The 27879-nt window shown below is 38.1% G+C and overlaps 1 protein-coding gene across 1 annotated transcript; it reads left to right on the forward strand.

Annotated features, from left to right (window-relative positions):
• HNRNPLL (heterogeneous nuclear ribonucleoprotein L like) lies at positions 1 to 27674 on the forward strand. Its single transcript, XM_050893355.1, has 14 exons — positions 1 to 221; positions 407 to 434; positions 8716 to 8834; positions 10115 to 10352; positions 14677 to 14762; positions 17072 to 17168; positions 17256 to 17328; positions 21290 to 21361; positions 23092 to 23309; positions 23469 to 23590; positions 23999 to 24200; positions 25159 to 25216; positions 25334 to 25432; positions 26907 to 27674. The coding sequence occupies exons 1-14, from the start codon at positions 28 to 30 to the stop codon at positions 26960 to 26962; spliced, it is 1662 nt and encodes a 553-aa protein (XP_050749312.1). The 5' UTR covers positions 1 to 27; the 3' UTR covers positions 26963 to 27674.
• Positions 27675 to 27879: the final 205 nt, after the last annotated feature.

Here is a 27879-nt window from a genome sequence, read left to right on the forward strand (position 1 = left end):
CCAGGCCGTTCCTTCCCTCTCGCGGCCATGTCGTCGCCGTCGTCTGGAGAGCGGTACGAGGAGGAGGAGGAGGAGGAGGACGGCGCCTACGAGAGCCAGGCCAAGCGGCTGAAGCCCAGCGCTGCTGCCGAGGAAGGCGAGATCGAATACAGCGGCGCGGAGGAGAGCGACAGCCGGCGGGACAAGCCCCCCCGCCGCGCGGAGGGGGCTTCTCGGGCGGGGTGAGGGACGTGGTGGCCGCCGGGGTGGGGGCGCCTTCCGTCAGGATGCCGGCGCGGGGGGGAGGCCTCCGAGCCGCCCGCCCCACCCCCTCCCGCGGGGCGAGGCTCATGACACTCCCCCTCCTCTGTTTACCCGGCGGGGGGGGGGGGGGAGCTCTCCCCGCTCCCCCGCGGAGTGGCGGGAGGCGGGCGGGAGGTGGGTTTCCCGCCGGGGTGGGAGCCCCGGCCACGCGGCCTTCCCGAGGCTGGACCCGCTGGCCCTCTCCAGCGGGCATGGAGGCGCTTCCGGTGGGGGTGCGCTTCTCCCCCCCCGTGGTCGGGGGGCGGGAAAGGAGGGGAGGGAACCAGGCTGGGTGCTGTCCTTCTCTCCCTTCTCCCCGCGGCAGGCGTGCTCAGGGTGCACGGCTAATTATTTCTCACCGTAGTTGCCTGGGGAAAGGGACTGAGCTTGCAGTCTGCTAGATACACGTGATTTGGATTTTGCAGTTCTGAGATTGTCTCTGTTCCGTGGGCAGCTTGTTGCCTTTTGGGATATTGCCATTGCAAGTTGTGTGCTTGCCCTGTTGCCGAGTGTAACTATAGAAACGTAGAGCGGGGGAAGAAAGCGAGGCAGAGGGTTTCTTTCATCCTTCTGTTTTACCTTTGTGTCTGGCAGCGTATGGCGATAAGGCTGATCGTAAATGATTGCCTCCTTTTTAAGTTCCTTTGTATTTCTACTTTCTCCGTCCCCCACGAACAATGTTAATAAGCACGCTGGTTCACTAAATTTTTACTGTGTACCTTTTATTCTTCATGAATTTCTATCTAAGTGTCAAGATAGTCCTTGACCCATAAATTTGGGCTAACAATACTTTTGTGTCTACTGTTTGATTTCTTAGCTAACTAATTGTCCAGCTGATTGTAATAATTTTTCTTCTTGATGGCTCTTTCTGTTTCTTACTTGAAAAAGCAAGATCAAGAAAACATTGATTTAATGGCAGACCTTGACAGTTAGAATACCTCTGTTTCATGATTTGTTAAAATGAGCTTGCTTAGCACTGGGATAAGTTAATGACAGAGCATTTGCTGTTACCATCTCTCTGTCAGTTAAACCTCTCGATGGAGAGGGTACCTGCTAAATTAGTACAAAAGTTCCCTGATAAACTGCAACAAAGATACATCTCTGGAGAGAACTATTTTAATTGTATAGTTTCTTATGACGGAGCATTGTCTGTGTTGCAGTCAAGGCTTAGCAATGTGCTCGGTCTTAAAGGCCAGTTGTGAATGAAATCCATATGCTTGCTTAAGTTATCTTGAAATTTTGTCATGTAGGAGAGCTGGACATCATGCAGTGTTTCAAGTAGGAACAAGATACTGCTCTTACCTTTTCTCTTTTCTGCAATATTTTCTGAAATCAGCTAGTTTTTACTTTTTTCTTTTTTTCCTTCATTCTGGGTTCTGGCTCTGATTGTCTTCATGTTGACCTCAGTATCTCAGTTTATCCCAGTTAATGTGCAGGAGACACTGCCCTGCCACTTTAGGTAACGAGAGCACGGAGTATGTCTGTACCTTTACATTTTGGGTTTCAAGAATGGCATGTGCTGAGTCTCATGAGTAAAGAAACTGAAATGTGTAGCAAGTCAAGAACATGAGGATTTTTAGGCAGCTTGTTGTGTCAGTTGCAGTGTGCCTCAAGGAGGTCACTGACTCTGACTTATTGGCAAAGCTGTATTCACAGGTCCACTATTGGAGAGGCAGAAGTTGTCTTGATAATAGAGATCAAACTAGTTTCTTAAGAATAAGCTATAACGTCAAGTGGGTATATGAAAAATGAACAACTGAGCACTTTTGTTAGTAATTTTATGTGGGGCTTTTAGTAGCAAAATGCCAGCATCTATTCATTAGAGTTAGTTAATTTGAATTTTAGTTTTTTTCTCTAATAGATTAAAAAAATATGCAGGAAACTTATTTATTCTGTGACATATCTTACTCATTTCTCTCCAGGGAAATGTTCTTAGCTTATAAAAGTGTACGTGGTTCAGGGCAAAGACACATAAGATGAAGGTAGGCTGAGAGGAGGGAAGAAGTGTAAGTATCATGGGTTCCTCAGAAGAGAGCAGAAAAAGAATAAGTGAAGATGAAGTAGGAGGAACTATAGGGAATGGGGAATTAGAAGGAGAAATGGGAAAATGGGTGACTGGGGTAGAAAGAGTGGTAGGAGCCTGGTAGCCTTACTGTTTTTTTCTTTTTTTCCTAACATGCGTCCTAGAATATCGGTGAACTGTACACTCATATGGATTATATGCTCTCTTTGTATAAAAGCTGTTTTGTGGTAGGACCCTGCTAGCTGGTTGGTGGGGGTCTCCCTGCTGAGCTATATTTATTATTGTGGCATTTTCCTGTTCCTCTGGGAGTGTTTCATTGGGTTGAATAAGCCCTTCATGCCTCTAAGGTGTGTGTTGTGTTTTTTTTGGTTTTTTTTTTTTTTTTCGAATGGGTGCCTAGAAGTCTGTATGCGAGATCCAGATGGGGAAAACCAAAATTTATTTTGCTCTTCTTTTTCCTCTGTTTCCCACTTGTGTGGACACTCCTCATAGCCTGGAGGTGTATCCTCTTCCTCATGGCTCATCTCACGGCTGAGGAGCATGGAGAGCCAGGAACAGACCAGAATCTTGACTGGGTGAGGAGTAGGAAGTGGTCTTGCAGAAGTATTCTGTGGGGGAGAGCATGATTTGGAAGAATGACTTTTACAGAGGCAACGTTGAATGGTGGTGAAGCCTTGGCAGAGGAATCAGAATTGTGGTGTAGCAAAGGGTCAGGACACTGGGAGAATGTGGGTTAAGAGCTGTGTTTGAGGGTGTTTGGAGGGCCTTTCAGCTCCATCCCCTCTCCCTCCCTTAAATTTCAGTTTCATTGATTACTGTTGTATTTATACAACCTGTATTTTCTGTAGTATCCGCCTGCCTCACTGTCTCTGACATACCTATTCTTAAATATTTTTATGAAGTAAGGAAGATCTATTATCCCTATTCTTACAGTTGGGGAAGTGAGATGTGGTGTACAAATACATAAACATAACTACAAGCTACCGCAAGGTAAGATAGGGATGTGAACTTGCAGCTTCTCAGCTACTCTGCTGTAGCTTCCTGTGTGCAGTGTTCTTGCTTTGCGGTAAATGGAAAGCAGCTCACTTCGCAACTCAGTTGCTTCATGTCTATCACAGGCAGTTGCGGTAACAGTAGCTGCATGGCAATGAGTTCAGATCTTGACCTATTTTGCAGTGACTTGTTCATATATCCATTTCTTAAATGAAGTACGTCCTAGAAATCGGTTAGGTTAAGTGTAAATCATCCTCCCTCCTTTGTTCTCCATCAAAAAAAGTAGCTGTTACCTTCAGGCTAGTTCTTCCAGCACCTCAGGTTGAATCTCCTGATGATGCTGTGTGTTGTGTGGGGTTTTGTTTTGGGGTGTTGTTTGTTTGTTTGTTTTAAAGGGATATTCAGATTGTGCTGAGCAGAGAGGAAAATAGAATAGAGTATTTCAGTTGGAAGGGACCTACAACTATCATCTAGTCCAACTGCCTGACCACTTCAGTGCAGATTCAGAATTAGCAGAAGCGGCCAGAGTGCAGGTATTCTGTTCTGTAGCAGTTGTAATCATTGAAGGGACACAGTGGCAGAGAGTACTAGGAAGAGGTAAACAAGATAAACGACACTCCAAACTCCACATCCAAAACAAAACTAAATTGCCTGGTAGCCTTCCAGAATATGGGGTGTGATTAACCTTAACCCCCTTCTCCTGCCTAGCCCTCCACCCCCAGCCCCCAAAACCAACCAACAACAACAAAAAGTAAGTCCAGGATATACAAAACTGGTATATTCTTCTACTGCCGTGGAACCTCAACTTTGTTTTGTTTGCTTGGCTCTTCTGAGACGCTGTCTTCACAGTGTACTGGAAATACTGTTGTCACTGCAAAGCTACAGGAATTCCAGGTGGCACGGAGGGAGGTGTCTCCTGTACCTCTGTAGGGAAGAGGCAGAACTGCTCAAGTCAGGCAGGTGTGATCAGCAGGGATGATGTATGACAGGGCAAACAGCTTTAAGTAATGCCATCATCATGTCATTGAAGAGTGTGCATGAAATGCTGCGTATCTGCTTATGAAAGCCTTTCATCAGACCATCCACAGTGGGAAGAGCTGAGATTATTGGGCAATGTGTTGTGTACCTTCACCTTGCCTTTATAGTGTAGTAATTTTAGCTACCCTTGATATCCTGCAAGGCAGTTGGATGCAGGTAAGTCCATAGTTAGGCGTTAATGAAGTTTTGGGCACTTACATACCTAATAAGCAACCTTTTGGGGCTTCCCCCCAAGTCTGTCATATTTATAAAAGCAGTTTCAGAGCATTTAAGAGGGATGCAGCGAGAGGAAAAAGTTGAGAGTGAATAAGATAATCTGAATGGTGAGAAATAAAATATCAGTATATTTAGGTAGCTGGGGGAGACAATATGAAGGAGGAGTGCCATCCTTTTGCAGTGAGGAGAAAAAGAGGGATGGAGGAGGTAAGCAGAGAAACGGTAAAGGAGCAGATGGTCCAAAAAAGGTAGTACAAACTAATAGAACTAAGGTGAATATAGTGACTGGAAAGTGTCTGGAGAAAGGATAAAGGACACATTTATGTGCAAACGGTTGGTGAAAAATTCTCTAATCTGGAATTGGTGAGCAAGAGAGACATCATCCTCGAGCCCATGACGACTTTCTTCCTTTTTGGAATGGCAAATCGTAATTTGTTAGTAAGAAACCAGTGATATATTTAAAATTTTGTCCAGAACTATGTAGGTCACCAAAGAATGCATGTTAAAATGCTACAGCCGTTCTTTGAAGCTGCTTCTATTGCAGTCTTATGTATGTAAAATAATTTGGTTTTGCTTCATGTGCTTGGTTATGTCAGCACTTCCTTTCGTGCCTCAGCTTGGTTTCAGTGTTAAGCATTTTTATGTTCCTAGCTTCTTTCTTGAGGGAAACCTTTTCTGTCCTTGTTACTGGTCTTGCGCACTTAGAAAGGAAGTCTGTTTCCATTATCTATTTAATAATTGCATTTTCTGTCCAGATAACGATTCTTCAAGAAATTGTTATTGAGCTTTCAAAAACCCTTAAGCCATATATATTAATGGGTACAGCAGTAACGTTAGCTAATCTGTTCTGGCTTTGGTGGAGTGCAAGTGTCGTGTTGGAGTTTTGCATGGGGCTTTTGTGCCATCGTGGAAGTTGGAGTTACTGAAAGACTCTTTTGTAAGCAGAGAAATACGGGTAGTGGTTAATCTGTATGTGAGCAGATGCTTTGATGTAACCTTTGTCTGTGTGCCAACTGTAGCATGTGTAGTTTTCAAGATACAGTGACTGTGAGATCTTGGTCAAAATCCTATATTTTTCATCTCTGGGAAGAAATTATGGCAGCAGTTGGATGAGTTGTATACATTCTAACCTTAGCTGTGGAGATGCTTTACACTTACAGACACGCTTGGTTTTTCATGTGGTCTAGTGGTTTTATTTCTCCTTCTTTTAGAGGAAATCAAGGATCATATTAGATTTGCTTGATACTGCAGCTTGGTAACTGCAAAACTTGTTTGACGATAATGTGTATGTCTGTCCTTCGTGAAGACTTTTTTGCACTCAAACATATGCCTGTGGCACATGTTCATGTCTTTCACCAATATGGTCTGTGAATGTTAGTTTGCGGCTTCCTGGCTCAGAATTGACTTATGCTCTGTGCTGCTGTTCACTGCTGCTGGTTAGAAACTATTTTGAGTAAAGCAGAGGTCCTCTGATTTGGCCATTTATAACCTCAGTGGTTTCATCTGTATAAATCAGTTTCTGAAATGCTATGTAGATAAGTCCTTAATTTCATGGCAAGTGACTGAGATTTCACTGTTGGGGGGGGGGGGAGGTGGTTGTTGGTTTTTTTTTTTTTTGTTTTTTTTTTAATTTTCATTCCATGCTTCTTGAGCTTCTGCGCAAGTTGCTACAATAGCAACAGTGTTACGACTTTGGATTCTTGCTAAATCTCCTACTGTACAACACCCTACTAAAGGATGCTTTCTATATGGTGTTATGGGAGAAGGAAATTTGGCTTGGAAAGCCAAGTGTTGCTTTAACTACAAAAGAAAGCAAAATTTGTATTTGCTGATGGTTCTGAGAATAATTCCAGTTGCAGAAGTGTGGACATCTGTATATGTGCATATAACTCATGTATAATGGATTTGAAGATGCAAGTATAAAAGTCTTAAACTTTGAGAGAGTTTGTACTATTACAAAGATTTATATCTTCAGTAGGCAAGCTTAAATGGACTGCTAATAAATAAAAATACAAAGGGATATGCATGACAAAGAAACATGAACTGAAACTATAACAGAAGATTGAACTGGGAAGGGGAGGGAGAGAGAAATACTGTTCTGTTATGATCCACTCTCTGAAAAGCTTGACTTGATGTATGGGGGTGCTAATTAAGTAAGGTAGCTCTTTGTAGTAAGTCTTTGCTTCAGTGAGAAAATCATTGCTTATATTTGCCATCTGATTAGACAGAAATGTTTTTAGGTGAGATCTCTTGAATGCATTAAAGAAAAGAAAACAGAAGAAAAGAAAATGCATACCCCTAGCATTAACTGGGATCTTAATATAGTAACAAGTATGCAGGGCAATGAGTAATTGATTTAATAACTTCTGATTGTTCTGTAGACTGTAAATAAAGTAAAGGTGCCTGCTATCTTAACACCTTAGAGTAACAGACTTTGCAGGAAAAACTGGTAATTATTGTTATTTTTCTTTTGAAGGTTTCCTCAGGTGCTTCTTTCAGCTTTGAAAAGTGTGTATGTGGGTAAAGAACATATAAGCTGAAAATAAAAACCTCTGTGTAGTTCTGTTCCTTCTGCAATTGCCTAAGTATTTGCAGTTCAAAGTATTAACCTTTTATGAATACTTTGACTGCTACTGCTGTAGACCTCAGCTGATTAATTCAGGATATATGGTATCTTATGCAAATATCACTAGTGGTGTTTTCCCACAATTGTCACAGCTCTTATTCAAAGAAATGTGTTGCCACTTAAAATGCTTTCATACTGCAAATGAATAAAATGTAAGCTAAGCTAGAACAACAGCAGGTTGTTCTGACGTCTGACGAAGTCTGAAGTGCTGGCTTTTGTTTCAAACAGAATGGTCAAATCCTCGATTTAAAAAAAACCAACATAATTGTTTTGGGAGAGCTGTGTATGGAACATAGGAATTAAACACACAAGACTCAATGTGTAGTTATCTGGAATGTGTTTTTTTCCCTATCTGTTTGAACTCCAGATTCAAGGAAGAGAGGAATGTCTGTAGCAGTGGTAGCAATCGTTGTGGTTACTTAAAGGAGCATTCAGCTCCAGCAATTGTGCTACAAATGAGAATCTCTCTCTAGTTCCAGAAGATGCTATACTACTAATTAGAAAAAAGTGAAAAATTGACAAGACTTGACCTATTAGATCAAACACATTGATGTAGTTGCTAAATTTGAATACATCAACTTTACACTGCCATTACACATATGAAATTTGGGTGCTGGTAATTACAGTATATTTTAGTGTGTCCTTTATTATATCTAATCTTTCTTTGATTATCTCTCATTATTGGCTTACATCGTTTCATTCTTTTTACACCCGTGTCTTAGAATATGTAAGGTAAATTTCAGCCCTACTTCAGGCTTTGCATGGAAAGATGAGCTAATTCCAGCCCAAATTCTTCAGTCACACAGAAGCGAGACTGTCTGAAGTCATAGCAGTAGCTCTGAAAAATGTTCATAGTGGGAATTCTCTCTGTTAATGTATGACGGCTGAATCTGTTAATGGTAGTCACCCTTGGGGTGAAAAGAGAGCATGCCCATATGTACAGAAATTGCAAGTTTTTAAAAACATGTATGAAGAGTGTTCAGAATTAGAAGGGAGGTTGGGTTTATTTCAAGTGTAGGATGGAGCTGGTGTTTTCTTGCAGTGGGGCACAGCTCTGCATACATTAGAAAAATAATCAATTTTCATTCAGTTTACTGATGGCCCTTGTTTGTTCTTGCTTTTTTATCCCCCCAGCCTGTCTCAAACAAATACTGGCATAAACAAACAGGAAGAGTGTCAGAAATATTTTAGCTATTGTGCATGTCCGAGTACTTTTTTTATGCTTTTAATTAATAGGGTGGAAGACCTCCTGCAATTCAACCAAGTGTTAAATAGACTTTTTTTTATATTAGAAAAATCTTGCCTGTGCAAACACATTAATTAAATCTGCAAAGCATTTTATTTTAAGTAGACTTCAGCAACTGAACTTGGCAATCTGTTTGGAAAGAAAAGTTAAATTATTTAAAATATGCTTGGATTGTACATTTAGATGGCTGCTTCTGGACCCAGTGTAGTGTCTGCCAAATATTTAATTTTAGTTAATGATAGCAGTATTCCTTGTTCTGTATTGAATTTTAAATTGTCATTTTGTTTCTAGGATGCTGGGGGAAGTCATCACAAAGTCTCTGTTTCTCCTGTCGTCCATGTCCGAGGGCTGTGTGAATCAGTTGTGGAAGCAGATCTTGTGGAAGCTCTTGAAAAGTTTGGAACCATATGGTATGTCAAGCAGTATAAAGTCATGTCTCTGGACAAGTTGGGAGCATTATTTAAAAGTCTCTTGGACTTCTTTAAATACATTATGATAGCCATTTGAAATCCAGAACTTAGTTAATAGTAAAGCATAAAGATTTTCTAGCTGCGTGAAGATTCGGTGTTTCTGTACATGGCAAGTCTGGTCAAGCAGAGTTACACTGTCTGCATGCCCTGGTGTCTGCTATCAGACTTCAGTAGCACAGCTAGTCCTGTAGCTAAACTGAATTGCAGAACAGCACGAGGGTGGTTGTCTTGATATAAGTGAATATACCAAAAATAAGGATGGGCCACAGAGCAGATGATGCATTTTCCTATGGTTTCGTATGGGAGGAGTGCTTGTGATATGATAGGACCTTCAGAATGAGATGGTTATTCAGAGAAAGCCTCTTCAAAGGTCATATAGCCTAAAGATTCCTCATCTGTGAACAAAATAGTAAAGGTGAATGGGTAGAGCCAGCTTATTCTGACTTTTGAGTGCTTCTTTTTGGAAATATGTATTTCTTGTCAAGTAAATGCATGTATTGAAGTCAAATAGGGTTTTGTAAATAGTACGATAGTATTTTTCACTGCCTTAATATTCAAATTATTGAATTTTACTTGTACCAGTATCTTAAAATAAATAAGTAAAATAAAGTGAGCACAAGCTTGTTCAGGAATACAAATAGGTACATTTTAGCCTGAGAGTTTTACTTTTCAAAAACTTAATCAGCTGACAAAGCTTCTTGAGTTTGTCTGTGTCTGAATTTGGTTAACTAGAATACTTCTGTTTATTTCCTCTAAGGTAGTTTTGTGTCAAAAACAGTATTTTGAATTTCTTTAGCAACAGCAAAGATGTTTAATGTATCAACTTTGAATGTATTTTATAATTTGTGTTTTTTAAATTTATATATTTACTTTGATCCTTTACCTTATAATGGCTTTAGCAAGTTTTTTTTTAATATTGTAGTTCTAGTAAGTTAGTAGATGATTAACTGTTGTATTGGTTGTATGTTTTTATGCATTAAACTTTTTCAGGAAAACAACTTATTACTTACTTATCTTATAGCTGCATTTCTTTGTTTTGTGCAAATGCTTTAGAAATGTGTTGACCAGGTTTGGGAAGTGTGAGCAGGGAGACCTACCTTCCTTTTATGTCCTTGTTAGGAATTGTTTAGAAAAAACATACCATATATGACAGTTACGGGACTTTGGAGTTGTTTTGAGTAAGCATATAGGAAAACTTACTATAATGTTTCTCTCACCAGCTACGTCATGATGATGCCATTTAAGCGCCAGGCTCTGGTGGAGTTTGAAAACGTAGAAAGTGCGAAGAAATGTGTAACGTTTGCAGGAGATGAACCTGTATACATTGCTGGACAGCAAGCCTTTTTCAACTACTCAACAAGTAAGAGGATTACTCGGCCAGGGAACACTGATGACCCATCTGGTGGAAATAAAGTTCTCCTGTTGTCCATTCAGAATCCTCTCTACCCAATTACAGTGGTATGTTTCTTTTTTTTTTTTTCTTTTTTAATAAAATAATAAAAGGTAGGGAGCAGCAATTTCTGTTACATTATCTCCGTTGTGTACTATTTGTTAAAATTGTACACTCTTAACTTGAGTCAGGAATTAAATTCACCTACCAAAGCTTTACACCATCTTCACGTAAGTAACATGCATGTTCTGGAAAAAAGGTTTTTTGAGATGATTTAGTCTCATTTTACAGATATTTTGCAATACATTTGAAGACTTCAGTGGTCAGGATTTTGAAATGTTTAAGTTGCTACATGCTTCTGAAATATTTCCAAACGTGTTGCCACAACATCAGGAATGTCATTTAGCTTTTAGGCTCTGAGTGGTGTATGTTTAAATAGCAAGTAATTTTTCCAGTAGGAGGGGTTATTTTATTGCAGTCCTTCATTCTTAAGTATGTCCTTTGTGGAAAGTTGAAACCTTCATCTGTTGATGATCAACTCCAGTTTGATGGAATCTTCCTCGCTTTTATTTGGGCTGATACATTTTACTTTTCAGTATTTCAAGTCATACCATATATACAGTTGCATCCTAATTTATTGCCATCTATTTATGGCACATGTGCATGTTTTTTTTTTTAATGATACAGATATTTTTTGCTAGTATTTAAGAATGTGTGTTTTCTCGTGCATTGAATGCTTGTATTTTTCGTAGAGATTTTATAGTACATGTTGAATTGCACAGAAATATTTCAGGAAAAATGTAAAAAGTCTGCTTTAAGCAGACTTGTAATACTGTGATACAAGCATAAGTTACTTGTTCTTAGGGAAATATATAGGATAGTATGGATCAATCAAAGTGTTTGGGTTGTGTGGAACTGTATAACTTAATGCAAGTATTAAGTTTTGGTTATGTGCCACATGTTATGTTAGCAAATTGATTAAAACTTAGTATTCCTGAAATGACTTCAAGCAGTCAGCTCCATATGCTTTTTGCTTCACTGTATTGTGAATATCGATAGGTTTTTGCCTATCGATCCACCATTCATTAGTGGATGATGCCTATTTGATTACCTATCCATCCACCATTCATTAGTGGATGATGAATTTTCTTTCTCCTGTCAGTTTTCTTTATAGAAAAGCATGGCAAAGTATTAATTGCTTTTTCATCAGTGTTTAAAAATATACCTGCTTTCAGCTGTGTGAACAAATCCACTGACTAAGTTGAAGTATTCTTTGCATGTGACTATAATACAGATTTTGGAAACTACGTTTCATTCATGCATTTTAAATTTGGCTTGCATAAGCAGCTGAGTTGAATGTAGATGCTTGAGGAAGCTGCTAGCAGAAGCGTCGTTCTGGGCTAAGAGAGTTTCATGGAAATTATGAGGATGAAGCCTCTAGCACAGTAGCTCCTTTTTGAAAACAACCAGCCAACCCCCACCCCCCTTCCTATGGCCCCCAGCTGTTTGTCTAGAGTATACCAATGAGCACTAGAAGCAGATATTTCCAAAATTCCTTGCAGGCATCCGAGCTCGTTGAAGATAGTGTAGACTAGTAGAGTCATAGCAACTGGGAAGAGCAGTTGTACCCATAATAGCTAGGAATGTAATGAGAAAAATAAAAATTTTGCACTTGGCCAATGGGTTAAAGAAACAGTTAACTTAAGAATGCCTCAGGCAAAGTCTGCGTTATTAAAAAAAACCAAAACAACCCAAACACCACCTCTTCCTCTTCAACACTTTTCTCTCCTTAAATTTGAACTACAGTTAGATGAAATAGATGAAAAATTGCAACCAGTTTTAAGTGGCAAGTGTGAATAACTGCAATAAACTGTTCCATAGTTCTTAAGAGCTTTTCTTTCAGAACAAGATAAGGTTTTGCAGAGAAATTGGTCTGCTCAAGGGCATCTTGTGGAAGAAGCTAAATTGTTCTAAAATTTTACTGCAGCTTATTTTCTCCATTACGATTGTGATCTGCTGCTTTCCTAGCAGAATTTTTTTTAGAGGGGTGTGGCAGTGAAGGGCAAGTTAACTGTATTTAATTCCTAATTGCTTTCCACCCCTATGTGATGGAGGGCTGGTGTTTTGAAAAAGTTTTGCCTAAGGTGTCATATATAGGTCTTTGAAGTTCTGTTTCCCAGTTTCCTTATCTGTGGGCAGAACTTTGTCAGGGATTTGTCTGTAAGAACAGACAAATTTGTCTGTTGCCTCTTAGTTCTCACTTACCTTCTAAACCTTCTGTACATGCACGGGGAAGCTGTGGTATGCCTTGGCAATTGAAATGTTTTAAACTTAACTATCAACTTCTGAGATTAGGTTGCTGCACCTCCTTTTTTATGATATTCTAGTACGCATATAATGCTAGTGTTAAATTTTATTTAAAATAACCCATGTTACTCTATCTTGTGAATAACTTGTTTGATTTGGTAATCTAAAGTAGCTGAATTAAAAAAAAAATAAAAATCAAGTTTTGTGTGTGCCTGCTGGCTAACGACACTGATGGTATTTTGAGTAGAGTTTACATTTTGAAAGACAACTTCTTTTTTTTAATTAAGTGACTGTGAAGAAATCTTTTGAGAGACAAATTCTGGAAGAAAGTCATATGCCTGAAAATAAATGTCACCTGGAGCTGGAAAGTTTTCAGGACTCTGTTCTCCCAAACAAGAGGAGATGGAGGGCAGCTGTTTGTGCTATTGAGTGTGCATAGAAAATATACCTATAAATGATCTCATAAATTTTATTTTTTAGGGGTTCAGGCTGCTTGAATCCTTTCTAAAAATGTCTGTCCATCATCTGAAAACCTTAAGGTTGACAATCTCTTCTACTTGCTTCATTTAGCTATGTGAAACACTCACTGGAGTGTCTGGAGCAAAGCCCCTGAGCATCAACAATGTTCTTGGTTTGTTGTGGTGTTTGGTTTTTTTGTTTGTTTTTGGGTTTTTTGTGGTAATATGCCCATATATTGAAGCTTATGGTACTTTATATAAGCCGGGAGTTACACCACTGCAGCTGTAGCCAGCAATAAGACATCCTCTTTCTCGTTTCTTGTTGGGGGAGTTGGGGGGGTATGTGGGGGTGTGTTTGTTTTGTTTTTGAGAAATCCAGCATGCCCTCCACCCCTTTGCCTCCCAGTTGCTCTGCTATTCTGCAGAACATAATATAAATAGTATACCTCCTTCCTTTCCCCCTTCTCTCTCTTGTCTCCCAAATAAACCTGAGGATGTACACTAAGATCTTGGAATGAGCATTTTGGAAGTATTTGGCTTAGATATAAAGAAAGGAAGGGAAAAATAGATTGTGGTAGAGTGTTTCACCGAGATGTCAGTGCCTTTGCCTGGTAGGTTTAGCTGTGAAACTGGCTGTCTAGTAAAGCTTATGTGCTTTCAGCTGTTTGAACATGATCTAACAGGTAAATTGTTTCAAGAAATCACAGTTCCTGTTTGTTCAGGTTCTCAAGCCTGAGTCTTGGGAATTCTGAGTATGGGTGTATAATCATTCTAAAATAAACTTACTTTTCTTGGCCAGATTCATGCTGGAGACTAGTTTCTGGTACCATGATGTCAGAGTTGTTATGTGTAAATGACTATTGTTTGAGATACTCCTAGCACCACATCATAAGCCTGGCCTGATGTGCAGTAAGGTGAACTTTTCTCCTCGCTGTTTGGTTCCCCTGCAGCACTGAAGATGGTCTTGAATTTTATTGGTTCCTTGTAATATAAACAAATGCTGGTGCAAGCAGAGAGTTAACAATGAGTTTGCATTAATCCAGTGTTTCCTGTCAGAAGTTTTCTCTGCCTTAAGTGGAGATGCAGAGCAACCACTTGCACTGTCTTTAATTCAGGTGAATATGATTGAAATTCTCCTTTTGATAAGCTACCTAAGCTTACATCATGGACTACCCCTGGTTACTCTTCTGAAAATGAACATGAACAATTAAAAAAACCCCCAGCTGTTAGAGTGTTATGAAATGAAATGTGCTAGAACTACAATGTCACTTTGTCTCTCTTTGCTTTGGTGAAACTACTGCAGTGCATGCTTAAAAGGGAGCACAGCTTGAGACATGGATGCAATTACTGGGTTTTAACACAGTTGAAGATACTTGTTAAACTATTTGCATGAGTACTTGTTATAGAAGTTTTTTCCTGTTTTTCAGATTTGAGTGCCTGTACTATAGTAATCCATAAAAATGCTGATCATGAATGTATAAATTGTATAGGGAAAATTATAAATGAAAAGTTAACAAGCCTTTTCTTGCTCTTTGGCATTTAAATGCCAGTGCAGGAAAATGTTCTGTGGACCTAAAGTGTTTGAAATTTCACATCTGACTAAAATTTTTTTTTTCTTCTTCTTTAGGATGTCTTGTATACTGTGTGCAACCCTGTTGGAAAAGTTCAGCGCATTGTTATATTCAAGAGAAATGGAATACAAGCTATGGTTGAATATCCTTTTTGAGTGTGATTTTTTTTTTTTCCTGTATGTTCTTGACTGCAGATGGGATTTAACATGAGAATGTCAGAAAAATACTGTGTAATTTTGAGACCAAATTATTTTTTAATTTCTATCTAAGACATAATAATTTCTAATTTCTATATGTCTATAAGACAAAATAGCACTTACACATTTCATCTTTATAGGAAAAAGACATTGTCAACGATGGTCTTGATAACCATGTTTACAGGTGGCCCTAAGGCTAATAATTGCAGATATGAAATATGTCATAGATTTGACAATGCATTATACACAAAAGTTTCATGGCTTCTGCCTATGTTGATACACAAGAAATGGGTAAGGGATTGCAGAGGTGCAGTTTGACTTCTTCAGACTCTTCTAAAATAGTTCTAATATATACTGCTTGTCTTACTATTCTGACTTCAGTAAAGCACGAGACCAACTTAGGCCTCCTTGACCTGTTTATACTGTGTTGAGGAAGTTCCCTGCTCTCTTACCCTGCTGTTTACTGTATTTGTAGCATTAAGTTGTACATGGGATGAATGTTCAGAGTTGTTAATGTGTTACTGCAGTTTGCAAAGTCCAAAGTCTGATATGATTACGCCTTAGTTTATAAAACTCTGGTAGCCCTCTTCCTAGAGACTGATTACCCTCCACTTCTGAGCTGTTATCTGGACAAAATTGTACCAAAATCTCAGAAATTCTTTTGTGATTTCAGATGCTACGGATGTGGCAGGCTTTATTAGTGGGTCACTTCTGTAACATATGACTTAACCGGTGGCTACATTGATGATTTGCCAGGCAAAAAGAATTACCCTAACTTCCATAAAAGCAAACTAATTGCTGTTTATCTATGTAGGAGACTTAAACTGTGTGTCCTAACAGACAGTAGTTTGACTTACTGTGATAGTGTGTCGAGTTTGTGGTAAGCAGTGTTGTCTGGATCAGATGACTTGTACAGTTGGAGGTTATTCTGCATCTTGTGAAAGATTAGGGAAGTTGTGGGGAGGATCCTGCACGTACTCTGAAACTACCATACTTCTGTCCTTTGAATTAAATTCTGCAACATGCCTTTTATTAAAAAACAAAAACAACCAGAAATTGAAAGAAAACTCACAAATGTAAGCAAAGTAATGCAGCAGCATAGTTTGGGGGGGAGGGGGGAAAAAGTGAGCTTCAAGACAAGCCTTGTCTGAAAAGTTCAAAAATTTACTCAAATTTCAATGCTAATCGCAGTATCCACTACTTTTGCAGATGTGCTCCCACAGTTCTAGCCAGTGTCAAACAATTTCTTAGAGGTCTGGGAAGCTTAACTTTTCTCACTCTTAAATTCCACAGTGAACCTACATCACCTTGGAAGAAGTTGGGCTGCAGGAATGTGGTAAAACACAAGGGATATGCTATTGATACAGACTACATCCAAAATTTCACTAAATTATATCAAAGGACAGTGTGGTCCTGCAAAATGTATGGTCTGCTGCAAGGTTCAGGCTTTCTGACACCATATGTTATTGAGTATGTATGAGATCATGGATTGCCATGCGCCAAGGCTCAGGTACATTTTTCTGCTAGTCATAGAACTAATCTTGGAGTATGTAGAGGATATGAAATAACCTACATGTTGGAGCCTGGTACGTGCATTTGCCTTGAGCAGTGGATTTAAAGCAATCTGCTTGTATTTTTTGATGCAAGATGATTATTTGTTCATTCAAAGTATCTCTCTTAGTTCTGTGGTTTTATTTGGCTAACAAGCTAAAAAGGGCATACTCCTTCTTAGTTCTCTTTGCTGTAAAGTAACTACTGAGTTCATGTTCTCCCTACCCACAAGTCTCCAGCTAATGCTAGCTGTGAGAAGGGATGCATTGTCTTAAGTCACGCCTTCTCGCCCCCGAGCTCTGATCCCTTCCCAAATGATGCAGCTTGAACTTTCCCTTCAAACTTTCCCTTCAAATATTCTCTAGGCTTGCTGGTAACTTTCTATGTCCTCTGATGAAAATTACTAAATCCACCAGAATATCCCCTTCCAAACAGCATAAGCTCAGAGCATAAACAAAGCTTGCATCTATATAATCCACACTGAAGAATTTACTAATTTATGAATGGTCTCATCATGTGCTACTTACATCTCAAAAACAGATGCCTAACGTAAGTCTATATTTGTTGGTAATTTTATATTAAAGTCTGTATACAGTTCTTGTAAGGTATACAATAGTGAAATATCTGCAGACATAAAGCCCTATCAGAAGAAAGGGACATGAATGAGACACCTGGGGAAAAAAATCCTTAATGTGATGTGTATGTTTGAATCAGTGTTTTGTGCCCAGAAGGCGAAGGCTGCGCTCAATGGAGCAGATATCTATGCAGGATGCTGCACACTAAAAATTGAATATGCAAGGGTAATGCTTGGACCTTCTCTTAATTTTATGAGAAAAATATAAATAATCAAGACTTAAATCTTTTTCATTTTTACTTTATTTGAACAGCCAACTCGACTTAATGTCATTAGAAACGACAACGATAGTTGGGACTACACTAAACCGTATCTGGGCCGACGAGGTAGGTTTTCATATGTTATTGCTGTAGATGTTTGACTGTGCTAATGACAATGCTTTATACGTGGTCAGGCTGTATCGCAGTAGTCATTTCAAAGCAAGCCAGTGCTGCTGAAGGCTGTGTTCACAAGCCAGGAAATTAACCCTGAGCCCTAGTGCCCCCTACTGCCGTGTGCTTGAGCCACTTAGTTCAACAAGGAGCCCACACCTGCAAGCACCTTCGCAGTTCTCAAGGACTTGCATTTCTCCAAGCAGCTCTCTCTCTTTGGAGGAGAGGAAACCTGGTACAGACTATTCCTTACAAACTACAAACTTGCACACTGCTTCTCCTTCGAAAGGACTCTTTTCCCCTATGTTGGACGAGGCATTAAGAAGGATAGAGGACTTCAGCAGGCTGACTCTACACTTCATCATGCACCACATCGGCATCAGCAAAAAAACCCAAACAATCAAACAAAAAAACCCTCTGAAAAAACTCAGACTTGCAATTCACCTTGTCTGCATACTGCATGCACCACCACCACAAGTTTTTAAAGGAGGACACTTTCAGTACTTCAGATTTGTATGGGATGAATAACATGATAGACTGTACCCATTGTGTTCAAGTTTGTATGTATGCTGGTCTTATTTCCCTTAAAACTACAACTGAAAAATTGAGAATCTCCAAAACTAAGAAACTCTCTTGTTGATATCATTGACGTTGTAATCTTTTTATTACTTGCTGTATGTGAGAGTTGCATTCAGTCTTAACAGTGTAAATATTGTCTAGTAGTAGGGAAATTTAATCCTTATCTGTAGATAGTTGGAACTGAGCAGTGCAATATCAGATAGGTCCCCTCAGTTATATTTAAGTATTAAAATAGGGACATTCATAATTGGTACAGGCATACTGTCTCTTAAGTACTCAGCTGTAAAAATTACCAGAGCTTAACTCATGTCAGTGGAAACTATGACTATATATGTAAAGACAAACTGCTGTGTAGCCTAACTCCTGTAAAGTGTTTATTTAAAAAAAAAAAAAATCTGTAACTAGAGTGCAGTGTTCAGTAACTTATGTACAATAATGTGTGCAATGTAAAGTTAGAAGGGTGAAGACAATGTGTCCAAGATAGAGTATCTACTTATTGAAGGCTATATGAGAACCAGGGCTTTGGCCGTCTCAAGTGATACACACTTTCAAAGTAATTCTGCAGAGACGCTGGGCTTGTAAAACTGTTGTACGACTAAAAACTTAGGGCTTGAATTTTCAAAATGAAGTTCTTGTAAAAAGTTAACAAGGGAGCTACAGTATTGGTTGCAGCTGCTAGATTATGACTATTTGTATCAGGATTCAAATTTTTTTCTCAAATTCCTGAGTTAAAAAAGGGATTTTGAAGAAACTCAAGGGCAAGAAAAAAATCTGAAGGTTTGAATTCAAAAAATCTGAAGGATTAATTTGACCCTCATGTCTTTTGATCATTGCAGTGTTTGGAGGCTGACTTGTAACATTGTGCCATCTAATTACATTATGTAATTGGTCTGCAGATAGATATGGATGTATGAACTAAATGTTCCCCAAGCTAGAGAAAACAGTGGAAAATGAAAAACTTAGGATACGTACGGCTTGCTCTTTCTCAAGAACTCTCACTCTACTCTTTTGTTTTCCTTTTGTTACTTTGACAGCCTGTCTCTATTTTCTATACATCACTCTGCTACACATAAGAGAAGAATTAGACTTGTATTATATATATCTCTCTCTATATATCATGCTACGTTGTGTATAGCATGATTTTTCATTTGCTGTGGCCCACGTCCATTTATTTAGCAAATGGGAATATAAATTGTTGAATGAACACTGAAAAGTACTTGAGAAAGCAGGCATCTAGAGCAATTCTGCCCATAAAGTAATCCAGGACTTTTTTTTTTCTTTTGAGAGAGAGAGTTGTATTTGTGCTTCAACTTACTCTTGCAGCAGTGTTTTTTGGCTTTTGAACTTAATGTGACCCGAACTGTAGGGATCTGACTGCAGCAAACAAGGTCTTACCCCAAAAGAATTTCATTCTGAGGACAGGCATGCTAATACAATCTTTCAGAATTTCACACCCCCCCTCAAATCTTAGGAAGGAAATGCATTTTACTAATGATTTTTTTTGAAAGAACTGGTTTTAGTTCTTTATGGTAACAAATTACAGACTTCCCCATAGTATTTCTCCACTTAAGTAAACTTCCTAACAAGTGCCTGCTGCTATGAACCCATATTGCATTAGATTGAACCGAAAAAACCACCTGACTTTTAGTATTCTACTTGCTTTTAGCCAGAAGGTTCAAACTGCAGTTTGGAGCATTTCTTCTGGTGGTAATACCAGCATACGCAGTGACTCGAGGACCTGATTTAAAAACAAAACCAAAAAACAACAAACCCCAAACTTAAACTAGATTATAAAGAATCTTTCCTTTCGGAATTATTTTTTAACACAGATCATTTCTCATGTTTCAATGCCTGTTTGCACAAGTATTTGTACTGGCACAATTGAGGGACTTTGATCAAGGAAGGAACAAGTATGGAGCAAGGAGAAAGCAGCGGACTACACCATCCGGAGAGGGAAATATTTGTCAAACTGTGTTCTTCCAGAATTCTTTATTTGAAGAACATGGTCCTTTACTGTATTACTGTGTGCAGTTTCAAAGGATTTAGCTCCACAGACTGGAATTATAAACTTGATTTTTCTGAAAGATGATTACTGCATACAGTTTAAATGCTCAAAATACTTTATATGACTGCCCATTTGCTCTCTAGAGCCAAGAACCAGAGCTGTTACCCTGAAAAGGGAATGGAAAAACAAAACTTGACAAAAGTAATCTTTCTTCTATATATTTGAAGGCATTCAGCACTGTTCTCTCTTCAGGCTTTATTGCCAAAGTAAATATCTGACTTGGAACCTGTCCTTAAAATCCTGAGCAGAAAGGGCACGTGTGTTTTCATCTCCCACTGTTATGTTGTCTAACGCAAATAGTTCCTGTTTTTCAGAGGAAATACCTCCAGCTGCATTGGGCTGGAGTTGCCATTTTCAGCAGTCATAATTAAATTTCCTGGGAACTGTTGTAAACTGATAAATGCCTTGCCCTGTCTTTTCAATGTGGCTTTTTTAATTGTGAGAAATCAGTTGTTGCTTACCACAAAGAAACCTGGAAGTTTAGATTTTCTTTGTCATGCAGCATGGATCCGATTAGAAAATACAGCTTTGGCTGTGATGCACTGCTTTCCTCCAGTAACGTAGACCCCTTGCTTAACTTTATATCCTAGAGAACTGGGTTTTCTTAAAGGATTGACCGTTGTTTAAGTGCATTATTCAGTGATGTTTTTCTTCAATTGAACTGTAATGTGCTGCTGATAATGCAATAATGTACAATCCTTTCAGCACGCCCATAAATCAGTAGGTGTTCTGTAAATATATATGTACACATATGTAATGCTCTCTGTTTACTGATTATGAAACCATGTAATACAGGTTGTTGTTGGCTTATGCTGAAACTTCTTGAAAGAAGCCCACTTTGAAAATGTGTTGCTGTTGAAGCTAATATTATGATTCAGGTACTGTCTTTCAAAAGTACTGCATTTCAAAATTGTTTTAAGAGACACATAGGTAAATCCTGCTGTATGGTGTTATCTATACTAATGTGTGGTGTCTGTTTAGGAAAACTATTGGGTATTTCCATAAACTTTAAATGTCTGCATCTCCTCATTGGCCACTGCCCCCAATCAACTTAAGTGCAATTTGTTATACAGATGGCAGTCTTTTAATTTTGGTGTCCCAGGGCTACACCTTGTGGTTTTAGACATATAACGAATGAGAAATTGTTTATAAAATTAACAAGGACTCAAATTACTTTTTTGCTTCTTAACTAGAAGCTTTGTGTCTTAACTGGAGAAATCAAGTGCATAGTTGTGCATACTAAACTGTTTTCTTTCCCTTCCCACATGTTAGACAGAGGGAAGGGCCGCCAGAGGCAAGCTATTTTGGGAGAGCACCCATCATCATTTAGACATGATGGTTATGGTAAGTAACATAGGATGACAGGTGGTTATGATTTCTTTACATGTTATGTGGAATTATAAATATTCAATCAATGCTTAACTGTGGACCCCTACAGCATGAGTAGTTCACTATTGTGCTGTACGTGCAGTGCTGTCAGTCCATGTTCTGACAATGCTAGTGATTCACTGAAATCTATGTGCATTTCTTGCCGTACCTCTTCGTTTCACGGAGAGCATCCGGCTCTACAAATTTGTTCCTTGGAAGAATGTTTCTTTTCAGCTGCCATCACCCTAGCAATGGATGGAAAATGACATCTGTACTGGGAAAGCGGTTTTCTTCTAGAAAATGGCAGCATAGCTTGATCAATGGTTTGATGCAACACAGAGCTCTCTGATGTTCTTGCATGCAAAGCTGTGAATTGTGGGCTCTGTGTTTCTTCTAATTTAGCTAATTCTGAAAAGGTATAGCTATGTGACTGTATAAGAATGATGTTTTGGAATTAGTGCTATAAAGTGCTGCAGTTGTTAACAGTGCTATCTGTAAATGAAGATTTGCTGTCAATTTCATGTGTTGAACCTAGACCTCAGGGTTGAGAAACTGATGTCCCCAGTTAGATGTGACTTTTCTAGTTATTTACTCTCTTAACTGTCAAATGTAATGTGGTTTGTCTTGCCTCTTTCTTTGCAAATGTATTTATGATATTTTACGATGTAGGTTGACCTTCTACCTACTCTTTCCAAAGGTTCTTCAAATCACCAGAATTTCCAAGTTCCACCTTCTATTCACTGATGTTCTTTTTTCATTCTTCTGATATACCCTTCTACCTTAAGTAATGTGGCTATCTCCTGCTATACCACTGTCTCCCTCTCATTACTGCTTTTTCCTGGGGAAAAAAAGGACAAAAGGTTCCTTGTATACTTGGCTTATGTGAATTTCACGTTATTTTTGTCTCAGAAGAACAGGGATCCTCTCCTTGGTCTGTAATACTGATGTTTTCTATAAACAGAAGTAATGCATACTAGTAATGTCTCTTCATTTAAAAAAAAAAAAAGGGAGAAAAAAGAAATTGTTTACTTCAATGAAACTTGTCACTTTACCTGTAGTGGAAAATAGGACAGCTTCATTTTGCATTAATGCAGGGGTTTAAGTATTCCTGTTTCTTCCAAATGAGCTGTTTGTAGAAAGGCAGTCTTCTGACTTAATCTCTTGTCTCTGGAAAAGAGCTGTGTCATCTCCTCTCCTGACCTCTAGCTAAAAGTTCACTCCTTCTGGTTTGTTTTCCTTACTTTGTAATATTCTTTCTTGGTGTCATGTAGCTCTATGAGTAGACATGGCAATATTGCTGAAGGTTTATTTTAAATATTTCTTCTGATAGGTTTATGTTAAAATATTTTGTATGGTGCAGGGCAGATACTATTTTTATGATTACTGAAATAACTTTTTTCACTTGTGTATAAAACCAATACTATGAAACAGCTCCTTCCTTCTTGTCTGGTAATATAGGAGGAGACTTGGAACATTAAAGGGAATGGAAGAGGGTTTTTTGTCTGGGTGTGGTTTTTTTTTTTCCTTTTTTTTTTTTTTTTTTAAATTGGAAAAAGAATTAATGGAAACTGCTGTAATGTTGTTTCCCACCCCGCCCCCCACCCCACCCCCCTTTAAATATGCATTAAGTATGTGGGCTTTAATGTATGATTAAGTAGTGAAACTTGTTTCAAACAATATGAAAGCATGGTCTTTCATCTCCTTAGGGTCACATGGTCCTTTGTTGCCCTTGCCGAGCCGGTACCGAATGGGATCTCGGGACACTCCAGAACTTGTTGCTTATCCATTGCCCCAGGCATCCTCCTCTTACATGCATGGTGGAAATCCTTCTGGGTCAGTTGTCATGGTTAGTGGGTTGCATCAGCTAAAGATGAACTGTTCAAGGGTCTTCAACCTGTTCTGCTTGTATGGGAACATTGAGAAGGTAAGGCATAATTGATTAGAAACTTGGAAACTACTATAGTCATTTTAATTGTTTTGGAAAAAGCCTGGCTGAGATGGTCTAAAAATATTTCCTAATAACTTATAAAACTCTCGGTTGTGCTGTTTCTTGCAATGTCATTTTTTCCCTTACCTATCTTAGGTGAAATTTATGAAGACTATTCCAGGCACGGCACTGGTTGAAATGGGTGATGAGTACGCTGTGGAAAGAGCTGTCACACATCTCAACAATGTCAAGTTATTTGGAAAGAGACTTAATGTCTGGTAAATATGTTTTATCAGATTAATAGTCAACCAGTGGGCAAATGAAATGAGGTTGCAAGTGGACAATATTCCATTGTTCTCTTATCATTGTTGGAGTTATGATTTCCAATTTGCAACTATTATTTATTTATTACTATTTATAATTTTTTTACTATTATTATTTTTTTATATTAATAAAGCATATGGGCATTACGTGGATTGGCTGTTAATAAGCTGTATTCCCTAATGTGTCTTATCCATCCTTTCTATATTTTTTTTGAGGAAGGTGTCAAATCCAACCCATCTTGTTCTCCTTCTATTTCAAATTGTTGTAAAGAGATGTCAGTTCTGTTCCAGTTAGATCAATAATCTATGTGCAAAGTATGCAAGTCTTAATTACTTAACTATATATATGTCCTTAAATCCCAGTGTTTCCAAGCAGCATTCAGTAGTTCCAAGCCAGATATTTGAACTGGAGGATGGCACGAGTAGTTACAAGGATTTTGCAATGAGTAAGAATAATCGCTTCACCAGTGCTGGCCAAGCATCTAAGAACATCATCCAACCGCCCTCTTGTGTGCTGCATTATTATAATGTTCCCCTGTGTGTAACTGAAGAAACATTTGTAAAGGTAGGCAGTTGAAATGACTGTGACATATAGTGCTTTGGAGCTCTATCCTAGCTTTACACTGTGCTACTTTTAAAAAGAAATAACTGGGAGAGTTACAGCATAGCAACTGGAAGAGAACTGGTTTTTAAAATAGGTTTGTAGCCTCTCTATATAGAAGCTGCTATATTTTCGCAATTCTGGCATTATTCTCTCTTTTTTTTTTTTAATTTTTTTTCACGTGAGAAACAAGATCTTGGAAATAAAGTTGAGGAGCTTAGTATGTTTTTATGAAGGAAGGGGAAGAGACTCATCCAAAGCCAAATACAGGGAAAGTTAGGACTACAATTAGCAAAAGATTTACTGACTCCCTGAGATTATTACTCTAATGACTGCTAGGATGTTTTGGAATGGAGAGAAGCATGCACCTGGAACAGTTTGCACAATTGAGTCCTAAATGAACTCTGGATGCTTAAAACATGCAGTACTGGGCCTCTCAAGTGGAGGCAGTGGTAAAACTGATGATAGTTCAGTGAGTTCTTTTTCAGTTCAATAAAAATATTTTTTTTCAAGCTCTGTCTGAAAGTTAACTCTGGTTCATGAGTGGTGTGCTTGTATGTACAACTTCTGAGCTACTGTATTGAAGGGGGAATGTTGAAAAAAAGAACTTGTTTTTATTTAAATATGTTGTTTGAGGTAGTAGTGATATCAGTACTAACAATTGTTGTGCCTATAAAATCATATTTATCATGGGACAGCACAGATATAGGAGCCTTGTTTTGCATACTGTAGAATGGTATTCTAAAGAGTTACCAATCTAAACATATTTTTAAAATAATAATTTGCCATAAATTCTTGGAAGCTCTCTTCAAGAATCAGTATTTTCCTTTTTGTGTGTCTCTTCCAGGAACTTGGAATTTTTGCTAATGTGTTTATGTGCATTTTTATTGGAGTTTTACCTCTTATTTTATTTTTGTGACAGTTATGTGAGGATCATGAAGTTCTCAGCTTTATTAAATACAAAGTGTTTGATCCAAAACGTAAGTAAACTTTGACCTGTTTGGGGAGTTATTCGAATTCCAGTTTTAATAAGAGCATACACTGTCAGGAGACATTACTGATCCCCTCCTTCCCTTTTTTATTTCTCATTTTGACAGCTTCTGCCAAAACACTGTCTGGTCTGTTGGAATGGGAATGTAAGACAGATGCAGTGGAAGCTCTCACTGTACTTAATCACTACCAGATAAGAGTCCCAAGTAAGTCAATTTTACTGATCTTACTGCTATAAATTTTTTCTTGTTTTCTTTCATGTTGATACTGCCTTTGTAAAAGGTGACGCTTCAGCAGCTCAGTCTGCAGCTAAAAACTGCGTCGTTCTTATTATATGTATATATGCTGTATTTTATATATATACATATATATAGTATTTGTATACTGTAATATATAGTACAGTATATTACAGTATTTAATCTCTAGTTTAGATTCCATTAGTTTCTATCTAAATGGCACTCTTTCTTCTTAGTTTTTAAGTCAACCTATAGAACTCAAAATATGCTCCACAACTTTGAAGTTACGGAAGGATGGAGAAAAAAAAAAAATTGGTTTGGGATAAAAAGAAGGCAGGCAGAAAAAGCATTAAAATCCACTGTCATCAAAATCAAACCTAACAGATAATGTCTTACTGAAGCTTTTTATATCTTTCACAATAAATGCAGAGAAATCTGCAGTATCTTTGGGCAGAAGATTCTTTAAGTTACACAGCTTACTGCTCTGAATTAACTGCTACTGTAGTGGGTTCTCTTTCAAATCAGAAATTGTGAGGCCAAGCTGAGTTTAGCTCCAAACTAGTAAAAATGGAGGAGGAGTTCACCTGCTAAACAAGTACACAATAGGCCAGATCTGCACTGGAAAATTAAGATAGTTTACTGGATTAAATGGAATTTTTCCGGGTGTTCACAGACATAACTTTGAATCCAGCCCAGTGTCTAATATTATTTTAAACTACCTTCTCCAAACTATTATGAATTTGTCTCCCTGTCAATTGTTAACAGTTTAAACCTTTCCTATTCCCCTCCTCCCCTTTTGCCCACCTTCTCAATAATGGACTGAGATTACTTCAGGGGCAGAATATTTTTTAAGATATTATTGATAACATACTGTTCACAATTTCAGATTTATCTCAGTTTGGAGAGCTGATAATAGCAGAAGAACTTACTCTTTCAACATGAAAAAGGCAAACCCTAATGTATAATCAAATATAGCTATCACAGGAAAAGACAGTATTTTAAAACACATGCAAATACTGTCCAGTGCCACTCTGTCACTGATAGAAATGCCACATTCTACGTCTTGACTTCCTTAAGTATCTATGCCTTTTGTCTTTGAAATTGCCTGTTAAATACTTTTATAAATAGTTCAGCTAGGGAGAGGGGAGCGATAATGGTAAAGTCTTTCTTGTGTATAGTACAACATTTGGAATTCTATCTACGTTCCCTTGTGATCAGATCCATCACTTTGTTTTTATGTCTAAAAAATGCTGGTAGACTATCAATAACACCTACTTACAGGTCATCTGGTGTCTGCAGGCCACTGGTGGGGGTAGGCAGGGAGGTGTGAGCCTTAAATCTACAGAATTGGTAAACTTGTCAGATTATGTGAGGTGATCTTGATTAGCAGGAGAGCTATGCTCAGTAAAATGCCCTGAGTATGTTATATGTTGTCTCCTGACAGATGGCTCCAACCCTTATACCTTGAAGCTTTGCTTCTCTACGTCATCGCATTTATAGAGAAGAGGACAGCATGTTAAGAGCTACGTTCACCTTGATTTGCAAGTTTAAAACTACACTTCGTTCACAAAGCTCTAAAGTGGTTCTTCTAATGTTGCCTTGTTTCAACTTAATTCTAATATCTTTTATCTTGTTTTATAATAAATGGATGTTCCTTCATAAATACAAACCAGGTTTTTTTCTTTTTGCCTCTGAGAAGTACATGTTGTAAGCTTACTACAAAGTTTGTATTTTGTTAGTGTAGTATCTTCAAATGTCTAAAGAAGCACCAGTAGTGTAAACAAGATTGCTTTCTTCCAAAAATGAAATATATTTGCATTTTCGATAATGTTAAAGATTAGCAAGTATTTTTCCATTTGTAGTCTTAATTGGCAGATAGAACTATTACATCAGAATTTTAAATGTAGAAGTTGTTTTTCAATATGTTAAGTAGTGAAGTATGTTGCAATACTAAAAAGCTTGTATTTATAAAATGCTTTAATCAGGTTAATGTTGCACATACCGAATTTTTAGTAGTATAGATTTGATTTATTGTTCAAACAAAGCTAACGTAGAAAATTATTAAGTATGTACACGTGTATGGTGTGAATTCATACTTATTTAAAGTGGCTTTGTTTTTTTTAAAAACTATTTTCCATTTGCATTAGCCTGATGCCATCTATAGCTAGTCCCACCGTAGGAGCCTTTTAAAAATTAAAATTGCAAGCCTGTATCAATGTGTTCATCCTCATTTTCCATAATTTAAACTTAAATCTTTGGTGTTTAACATATCCTCTTGGCATTTTTTTTTTTTTTTTTTAAATAGTGGTTATGACATACTAAATGGTAAAAGTTGGATATGTGAGAAGATTGATCGCAATAGTAACCAAGGTGGTAAAAATAGTTAAAACAAAAAGCAAGCCCCACCATACTCTCTC

This window comes from Gymnogyps californianus, chromosome 3, assembly GCF_018139145.2.
Source record: "Gymnogyps californianus isolate 813 chromosome 3, ASM1813914v2, whole genome shotgun sequence".
Classification (NCBI taxonomy): Eukaryota; Metazoa; Chordata; class Aves; order Accipitriformes; family Cathartidae; genus Gymnogyps; species Gymnogyps californianus.